The 10,906-nt window shown below is 37.1% G+C and overlaps 1 protein-coding gene across 1 annotated transcript in view; it reads right to left on the reverse strand.

Annotated features, from left to right (window-relative positions):
* LOC122810303 overlaps window positions 1-10,659 on the reverse strand; it is a 189,974-nt gene extending 179,315 nt beyond the window's left edge. Inside the window, exon 1 of the mRNA XM_044081862.1 lies at window positions 10,528-10,659. Coding sequence (XP_043937797.1) covers window positions 10,528-10,615 — 88 coding nt within the window. The 5' untranslated portion in view covers window positions 10,616-10,659. The remainder of the gene's footprint in view (window positions 1-10,527) is intronic.
* Window positions 10,660-10,906: the final 247 nt, after the last annotated feature.

Raw genomic sequence — 10,906 nt, forward strand, 5'->3', positions numbered from 1 at the left:
AAAGTAAATAAAAATTTAAAGAATATTCTGGAACATAGTTACCAAGGAAAGAAAAGAAAGGAAGGGACACATAAATGTGGGGCCTGTGGACAATGTAAATACATTTTGGAGACCCCCAAGGTGAGATTGGGCCCCTTTAAGATTGAGATAAATTTGGTTTCTGGCTCCTGCATTACAACAGGTTTAGTTTATTTAGCCCTTTGTACGGTTTGCCAATGTTTTTACATTGGAAAAACAGAAAGAAGGTTGAACTGTAGGATTTATGAACACTGTTACAATGTTATAAAAATGGACGAGAAAAATGCCCTATACAAACATATCAAAAGTAATCCTACTCATGGTTTCAAGTTTGGTATCTTGGAAATAGTTAGTAAGGATCCTAGAGGGGGGGATTGGACCAATAAGTTGCTTAGGGCAGAAACTAGGTGGCAACTTATGGTCAATGCATATGAATTCCCGGGCATCAATGATGCCATTAGTATCAAACTTGAGTCGAGATACAGAGCTAATAGAATAAAATAACTGGTATATGTACTTTAAGTACAATATTTTATTGATTTAATCCTTTGTACGTTTAAGTTTTATATTTTTAATCCTTATTTTTATGTTTTTTAATGTGTTATCAAATGATTCAAAAGTATTTAAATGAGTATATACACAAGTTATTTATATTGCGTTCTTGTAGCTTTAAATGGTTCATTAGTTGGTTAATTGATTGATTTTAAAGGTATAAAAGCTGAGTGATTTTAGATAACCATTGGACTGAGGAAGTCTATTTGACAAAAGCGCTTGACCTTTTGTTATTTTATGCAATAAAGTGTGTTTAAAGACCGGTGGTATTTTTTCACACCAGTTGTTTTCCTTCTAGTGTACGGGGACTAGTTATCGGCTTGGAAGTGGGTTTTTTTGGTTGTCGGTGTATTTGCTGCTTTCCCACCAGTGGTTTATTTCTTTTAGAATAATACTAATGTTACTAAATGAGAAAATGTCTTGAGCCATTAATTTCTTACCTCACCAGGACTGTGCATGCAGCAACAAGGAAAGTAACAAGAGATCCTGTAGAGGTATTAGAAATACTTCATAAATTAAGCAGAGAAATATGGAAATCAGAAAAAGATACAAATGGAAATGTTTATAGAAGAATTAAATATGCCAAGGTTAGAGGCAGATGAGGCTCAATTATTAATGGTTAGGATAGGAGGAGAGGAGATGAGATAAAAAGTATGATGTATAACCCATCTACAGTAAAGTTCCCAGAAGTAGATGGTATTCCTGTGGAAGATTGGCAGCTAGGATGGAAAAAAATGATAAAGATCTAGAAGGTCTTGTTTAACAGTATTTTAAGAGGAGAAGCACCAACATCCTGGAAGAAAGCAGTGGTAGCTGTAATACCTGAAGAGGGTAAAGATCCATCAAATCCAGCTTCATACAGGCCCATTTCAATACTAAACCATGTTTATAAAGTGTTTATGTCAATAATGGCTAAAAGAATGGCAAAAGTAATGCAAACATTGATAGAAATGGATCAGTGTAGTTTTGTGGAGGGGAGGCAAACATTTGACAACATTAACAGAACATTGATGATCCAGAGGGAAGCAGAATGTAAGAAAATACCACTGTTGTTGGTGGGAATTGACACAGAGAAAGCATTTGACAGAGTAGACTGGTAGTTTATGAGCAGGGCAATGGAAGCATTTGCATTTTCTGAAAAAATTATAAATTTGATTTTGGGATCGGAAGTCAACAATTAAAGTGGGTGGGGGCTTCTCTGAAGAACAAGGCAGGTGTGTCCTCTTTCCCCTTTATTATTTGCATTATATTTAGAACCATTGGCAAAGAAAACACGGGACTCAGAAATTCAAGGATATAATTGGTATGGTAATCAAGAAAAGCTGGCTATATTTGCAGATGATATAATTTTATACCTGATGAAAACAGAAAGAGACATTACAGTGTTGTGGAACATTTTGAGACAGTTTCATACTTTTTCGGGATACAAAATGTTGTTGTTGTTTATCATTCAGCTTTTTCCCGGTAAGGGGTCGCCACAGCAGAACTCCGGTCCGCTAATGATTGGCAGTAGATTTTTACAAAATGCCGAGGTGCCAGCTTGATGCCCAACCTTCAACGAAGGCATGCCCATTTATGCACGCATGTCTTTAATGAAGCCAAAACAAAGGCAATATCGATACATTGAATTGGTTCAGTAATAGCCATATTTATGGGGAAATTAAGTATTTATTAGTATGGATTAAAAATCATTCTAGTGTGGCAACTAAGGATATGTGGGAAGAGACTAAAACAAAAGATAATACAAAAACTGAGAAAATGGACATTTTGTTACATGGATATGGATGGCAAGATACAAGCAATTAAATTGTTTTAGTCCCATTAGTCTTATACACAGGTCAGGCATATTTTTATCAACCAGAGGAGAAGTTGTGGATTGCAATTAAGAAAGAGCTGAAGGACTTTATCTGGGCAGGGAAGATGGCAAGAGTCAAGTGGAATAAGTTGATTCTTCCAGTAGAACAGGAAGGATTGGGACTACCAGATTTAAAGGGATATTTCAAAGCTATATAGTTAAGGCTCCTATGCATAACACAAGCAGAAAACTGAAATTCAAAGTGGAAATGGATGATGATGAAATGGGGGGAAGCTCAAGAAACAAGTTGAGACTGGAATTTTGGATGCATGCTTTTCCAAAGAACAATAACCATACAAAATATTATGTCCATAAAGTAGCAGAAAGTATCCTAGGAATCAAGCCAAAATGGGAAAGGAAAATCTGCAGATACAGATGACTGCAATTAGGGATATAGACAATAGGCAAGAGGGGGCTGGAATTTATTGGAGAAAACTGATCAAAGAACCAATGTATTGGGACAAATAACTAGAGAGGGAAAGATGACAGAATGGGAAGATGCCAAGAATTTATCTGGACTGCAGATTAGTGATTGCCGACATCAGTCCTTGATAGAGAAGGCAAAGAGAAAAAAATAGGGGGGTCCTAGATGAAAGACCAGCACTGATAGAGTTTAGTAGAAACTGGAACAGAAGCTGCCATTAAAAAAGGAATGTTTACATAGATATTTTTAGACCCCAGGTAGGATCGAGAAATTTTTTCCTCAGGTAGACCGCAAATGTTGGAGGTGTGATGAAGAAAGGGGTAATTAGGAACATATTTTCTGGGAATGCGATGAACTGGAGGAGTTTAAGGATACCCTGTGGGACGTACTGTCTGAGATGCTGGATGGGCAGATTGATGTGATGAGGGAGATGATTTTTATGAGCTATGACACAGAATCAGAATTGTCTAGACATGGTAAGGCCTTGCTGTGTCCAATTATGACGGCTGCCAAAAAAGCAATTACTAGAAAATGGAAATCAAAATCTAAACCAACTGTACTATAAATAGTGACTATAGTAACAGAGATAAAACAACTGGAACTGAGATCTTTAGATAAGGGTAGGAGCAAACTACATAGGAAAAAATGGGAACCGTGGAAACAATACATACAAGGGAGGAATGAGGTTTTAAAAGAAGGAAGTACTTAAATGAGCTATGCAATGTTTAAATGAAAATGATTGGGTAGATAAGTGATGTATAATGTTTGTAACTGGGAGTATGTCACTATGATCTGTGATGTAAAATGCTTGCAACTAGGATTATGTCGGTGTGGTTTGTTTTCATTTATGTAAATGTATGATTGCCTATGTCATAAGGGATGTTTTAATAAAGATGTTTCTTGTTAAAAAAAAAAAGAAGCAGGATTTGAATATTTTATGTAAGTTGTTTAGGTTATATGACATATAGCAATACACGTAAAGTATAATGTTTGTAAACAGGAACTTGTTAATACAGTTTGATTACTTTTGTATACATGTAAATTTGCCTGTCACAAGTAATAATTCAATAAAGATGTTTAAAAAAAACAAAAGGGGTCATCCACAACTGTGGCAGTACAGAGGCATCAAACCCCTGTCACATGGCATGAAAGCTCTGGAGAAGGTGACTGAAAAGGATATGCAGAGTAGTAGAATGTAAGATGGGAGAGAAGTTTGGATTCAGATCAGGATGCAGCACAACTGACCTGATGTTGAGCTAGATAGTTGAGAAGAAGCCAGAGATAAGGAATGAGTCCAACTGGGCATTCCTAGACTTGGAGAAAGCATATAACAAGGTCACAAGAAAGCTGATTTGGGCAGTCCTGCAGTAGTTCAAAGTCACAGAAACATTGGTAGAATTAGTGCAGGCTATGTACAAGCAGCCAATGACTCAAGTATGAACAGTGTTCGGTCTCACAGAGGGGTTCCCAGTTGGAGTGCATGTGCACCAGGGTTCAGCTCCGAGCCCACTGCTGTTCATACTGGTAATGAACTACATTAGCAAACAGGTCAGAGGGGACAGGTCAACAAAGTTGCTGTATGCAGATGATGTGGCATTACAGGCAGTATCTGAACAAGAACTTCAGGAAAGGAATACAAAACTGAAGGCACATTGGATGAAACGGAGCACATTTAAGACAGTGGTAATGGCAGCAAATTTGGGAAATCATAAGAAGCTGAGAATAGAGATAGAAGGGAAGACAGTGGAACAGGTTAATAGCTTCAAGTATCTAGGAGGGGTGGTTGAGGAGAAGGGAAGTCTGAATGAACAGGTCAAAGCTAGAATCAGAGGGGCTGCAGCCAACTGGCAAAGAGTCTCAGGTGTAGTCTATGACCGAAGAATGCTAAAGAAGCTGAAAAGTAAGGTGTACAAGACAGTGGTGCGACCAATGCCACTGTATGGTGCAGAAACTTGGGCAGTAAAGGGAGAGCAGATGAGGAAACTAGAGGTGATGGAAATTAAGTACTACAGAAGGGTGGTAGGATCCACCCTGTGGGAGAGACAAAGAAATGAGGACAAAAAAAGAAACCAAAGTAGCTCTGATTGCAGAAAAGATCAAAGGGAACAGATTATGGTGGTTTGTCTTCTGATTTTCTGCACGTGTCCAATCTGGTGAAGAAGATTTGGGACAGACAGGAAGAAGGTAAGAGGAAACGAGGGCATCCAGCAAAGAGGTGGATGGATTGTGTGAAAGAAGATTTGCGACAATCAGGCATGACTGTCGAAAAAGGCAGGAGTGTGGCACTGAATCAAGGCAGATGGTGAAAGATAACATGATACCCCAACCCCATGTAGAAAATGAAAAAAGGGGGCTGATGATGATGATTCTATAAGCTTTCTTAAAGATGGAATAAAGTTTACATACAGATGACACTTTCCATATCATATGTTAATAGTCAAGCCGTAACGCTGGAGGTAATCTCCTGATCAGATACCATATCAAAATTTTCAGTGTTTGATACATCTTAAAGAGGTGTTATTTTTGCTATTAATTTTGTCGACAAGCACAACCCCTTAAAAAATTTTTGACTCTGAAAACTCCTGACATGACATCATGAAAAACTAAACCAACAATGTCTTAATGCCAAGTTTAGTGTTTAACCTGCTATTTTTCCATGCTAATTCCAGCAACACTGAAGTGTTGTATCCTAGTAAGACAATTTGTCTGGAACATCTTACAAGTGGACCACCCTGAATTGAAAATTAGCATCTGTGATGATCTATTACTGAAACCATAATGCAAGTAAGTAGCTGTTCATCTAAGTATGTTGTTGATTACTCAAATGTGTTGCTAGTGTACGCACCATTTTTCTGGTGTGATCATAAGGAAAAACTGAATCAACAGTGAAGTGAAAACATCAAAAAACATGCCATAATCTTTTTTGTTTGTTTCAAACCACTTGCAATTTTAACATCATGAGTATATGAGGAAAAAAAATAACTGCAAAAGAGTAAAAGATGCATGAGAAGTGCAAAACTACACTTTAAATATATAACACAGGAATCTTCAGACTTTTATGTAGAAAAATTAATTTTGTGAAGCCACAAGACAGGTGGTGAAGGAGGCAAGGTCCCCCAAATGTTTTTTTAAAGTGTGCTAATTATATTAGTACATACTACAGAAGGAAACATTAGGGTTTTGTTAGTTTACTCTATTTATATTGCCATTTTTTCTGTTTCTAAAAGAGTGCTTTTGTTTGACTTCAAGGATATATGTTCATGCAAAAAGGCAGGTGTTACACTAAGTCCAATGTCAAGGCTCAAACAATCATATGAATTTAGTTGAACGCAGTGTAGATGAAAATTACAACTGCACTTGTTTCTATGTAACCTAGCTAAACATGCATTATAAATATAGACATTTTGAACTTTTCCAGCCGATCACTGCTTTTAGGAGGTGGAAGGAAACCAGAGTACTCTGAGAAAATCCATGCAGACTGTACACGAGTAACTCAGGATCGGGAATGGACTCAAAATTGTGAAGCTTTGAGGTAGAAACTTTAACCACTAAGTCACTGTGCCACCTAGTCAGCTATTATCAATTTGGAAAGGATATGCTGCATAAGATATTAGTTGTCTGATTCCAATTAAATTGTGTCCCCTAGCCCACATATCCCAACTATATAGTTCCGTTCCTAGGTTGGAAATGTTCCTCTCTGGTGCATAGCATCACTTCATTGTCTTGTTATGTATTAGTAGACCCCATATTTATAACTAAAAGATGACAGGTTGTACCATAGCTTTTGGAACAACTTATAACATAAGCATGCCCTTTGACACATGCATACATATGGAGACACACTGAGATGTATTACTAAACAGTCTCACGTTCAACCACTATAAATGGTCACTGTTGTCTACTGGTAGAACTTTCTTGACCAAATGATGCTTATTTTCACAAAATGCTTTGAACAGCAGGAAAAGCACCAAGGCAGTAATTCTCTGGTTATGTTAATATAAAGATATACTTAGCTCAGGCACCTATAGTTGGGCAGGACAATCAGCCGTCTTCCTCTAAATCACAGGCCCCTCTTGACACTTGCGATGAAATGCTAGTACAGAAAGTCAATCTAGTTATGTGTGTTTTTGTTGTTGTTGGTTTGTTTGTTTGTTGTTTTTTAGCTGTGGCTGTAGATTGGCTGCTGTACATTAGGTAGCCAAACAGTACACCGAATATGTTGTTTTTTTTTTTTGCACATCATTTGATCACTGACGCGGTGTGGAATTGTGGGGAATGATGGGAAGATTGGCAGAAGTGTTTTTTTTTTGCTCTTTGTTTTGAAGAGCTGAGGGGTGGGTCACAAGTCTGTGGGACTGGCAGAGGGGTGGGTCACAAGTCTGTGGGACTGGCAAAGGGTGGTCGATGAGCCAGCTATGGCTCATCACCCAGCCTCTCTACACACATCAAATGTGGCTCCACCAACATAAAGAACTGAATAATTAGCTCTCCATCACTATGCTATTCATAAATCAGAAAAGCTATAACACAGCTACAGCTGGATATTGTGTCACTGGTGAGACAATTACATACCCATATGGATACACACTTATGCCTCACATGATACCTGGTCTCTCTCCATAAATGTTGATGAGTTATTCTTTTATTTCAATATAACATGCACTCTATCCTTTAATAATTGATATTAAATATCTGTGAAACTTATCTGGCCATCTGTAAAGAGCAGTGACTGGATACTGCTCCTACCACCCACTACTGCCTTACACACTTCCTTATGAGGCATGACAGCCTTTCACTGTTGACACTGGCAACTCCTTCTGGCATAAATGCAAAGTCCCTTCCTGGGACATGGAAATGGACTTTGTTTATCTGTTTAAAAAAAAAAAAAACATGCAGTTCCCGCTATGGTAAAAATGTACTACTCCACCTCCTCACTTAAAATGTAGTTACTTTGCTTATAATTTGGTTTATGCTTTTCTCTCCCAAGCATCCCTAGAAGCATATTCCTTAGTGCAAGATACATCTCCTACTGACAGCCAGTGAACCATATACCCTCTGTATGGCTAGGCACAGAATTGCTATACGTCATTTATGTGAACCTTATACCCTTTGTATGCTGGGTACAGAATTACTATACATCATTTACGTGAACCATATACCCTCTGCATGGTTAGGCATATTATTACTATACAAAATTTATGTGAAGCATATACCCTTTGTATGGCTGGGCATAGAATTACTACGCATCATTTGGCACATACTCTTTCAGTTTTGGCAACAATATGTCCTCTGTCCTCTTTACTGACAGTTACTATAGGGCATTTATGCATACCCCTGAGTAATAGCTCCAAACATACCCCTTAACCTCTTAGTAATCTGGACAAAGCATAAAATAATGGGGGGGACAAAGACCTAAAAATAGGGACAGATTTTAAATATTGCTCTTATAAAGTTACTAGAATAACAGGATTTGTGTTAGCATGCATTATGCATTTTCTGATGAAATTAAGTCTGAAACTCAAATATATTCTATTATTTAATGAATTCAGTCCTCAGTGATTTGCTAGAAAAACACAAATTTTGAGGAACCGACCAAAAATATGAGGCAAAAATCTAGATAATTGAGAGCTATGGCTCCAACCCACAGTTGGCACAGAGGTACTTTACATTTCAACAGGTACTGCCTTCTCAGACTGAGTTATACTTATATAAATATACTTCCACTTTTGTACACACTACACAAATAGACAAATGGAAAATTAAATACTTTACACATAGCTCTCCCTCTTATCCTGACTATTGCAAAATACATTTTCATATCTAGATTTTTTATTATTTTGTATGATGCCTAAACTTCCTAACTATTGTAAAATACATTTTCATATCTAGATTTTTTATTATTATTTTGTATGCTGCCTAAACTTCCATAGTAGCACGCATTTATGCAACTGGTTGTGAAAACACTTATGCAAAGTAGACTGTGTCTGCTGCTTTGAATACATTATGGAATAAGATCTGATGAAAACTCAGAAGATGCACCCACCTTACTAATCTCTAAAAATGTATTGAAATACAGGTCAGTCTACCTATTGTTCATTTTCAGATGCATTCAGAGAAGAAAAGACAAGGCACATGTAGAGGAACCAAAAGTTCAAAGATACCAGCCAAAAGACATAATAAATTAAAAGTCCTCAAAATTAAATTAATTTATCCTATACCATATGCTATACTGCAGCTGAACTACTGTTGAAGAAAAAGTATGGAGTGGTGTATGTATTACAGATTTATAATCTGCTAGAATAGCTACTGATAAATACTAACTATGAAGCAAAAGAATTATAACAGGAAAACAGCAGTAATACTATAAAACACAAAAATAAAACAGTGCTACAAGTGGAAATCTTTAAGAACGAAGATGAATCAATGACAACAGCAATTTAAAGCTGTGTTGTATAAATCTGTAGACACTGCCATTCTGCTACGGACAATCAATGATTTTTTTAATTAGTTGACTTAATTTTTAGATCTCCAAGAGTTATGTTAATAATCAACAAATAAAATCTATCTTCAAAAAGCATCTAAAGATATACATTTAATTTTACTCCAGTAACACTACTATCTTTTAATGAAACAATGACTTTACCTTGTTAAAGTTACTTGTAACAACCCAGTTGAGAAACAAAGTCAGTATGTACTTCCACAAGGCAATTCAGTGTTTATTTATTAGTGCCTACTTGGTTTTATCCATCATTTGAAACAGAACTCATTAGCATTTAATTTACAGTGGCCTGGCTGCTTTATACATCCCTACAACATGATTTTCCTACTTATGACCATATAGAGCAGATGAAAAAAATACTGTAAGATAGTTCGTCTATTCTGAAGTACAACCCATGTCAGTACAGTAAAAGTGTTAACAACCATGATAGCCACACCAGTGTAACTATAAGAACAAACCATGACTGACCAAATGCACTATTTAGCAAAGCTGTAGTACATGACCAGAGTAATGGCTAAGAAAAAACATAACAGTCTTGATTATAAAACAGCAAGGAGCAAGATTTGCTGTTGAATTAGTTATGTAGTAAAGTGAGGCCAGTCCACAGCACTTTTGTATCATTGCAATCCAGTTTCTAATGAGAACTCTTCTTTTCTGCTCGATAAAACTAAAACTAGAAAGGCCAGCTACACATAAAATGACATTCAGATGGGTGGATGCCAGTTTGACCCATAACTTCCCATTATGCCGAATGGTCCTCATTTCGAGTCTTAAAAAGTCCATATTCCTCATTATTCCACGCTGAAAGGGTCTGCCACATATTCAGCGCTAACATTTTTAATAGCCATCAATGGGAAATAATATTCAATCACATTAATTAATCAAAATAACTTTTTATTCGTGCAAACAACACATTCCAGCCCTCCAGTGAGTTTCCTAGGTAAAGTTATTAGTATGCGTTCCACATTTTGCCCATTTGCCCCTCGTTATGACAGGTAGTCTTCCACATTTTCGAGAAGGATGGTTTAAACTATGGTTTGACCAGTTACATCAGAGTGAGAACGCAAAACTAATCAGACTTCGTTTTACTGTAAGTTTTAAAAAGTAAATCATAAATAACATAGCATTTTTCTGAGCAATAAAATCACGAAATAACCTAAATCGGAATAGCTCCATTACCTTTTTCCAGAAGAGATTTAACTATTCCGGATCCAACGGTACCTGCACCGCCCAATACCAGCACCACCCTATTCAATGATGTAGACATAGTTCCTGGAGTATTAAAAAATGAGGAACGCTTCAGTAGCTTACAACTGCTGAAAGGCTGCAGGTGCTGATAACTTGCTTGTGCTATAAATACAGGTTAGTTATCCATGCTCCACCCACTGCCTCTATTGTCACGCCCCTTGTGCAGTTCGTACCACCTTTCCTGGAAAGCGCTCCTTTTGCGTGACTGTGGATGTCGGAGTCAGCAGAACAATGCCAGTGAAAGGTCGTATCACCATCAGCAACCATTAACGGATGCTATTTTTACCCCCACGTGGCAAAGTGATCTGCC

Source organism: Protopterus annectens, chromosome 8.part1 (assembly GCF_019279795.1).
Source record: "Protopterus annectens isolate FY-2018-M chromosome 8.part1, PAN1.0, whole genome shotgun sequence".
Lineage (NCBI taxonomy): Eukaryota > Metazoa > Chordata > Ceratodontiformes > Protopteridae > Protopterus > Protopterus annectens.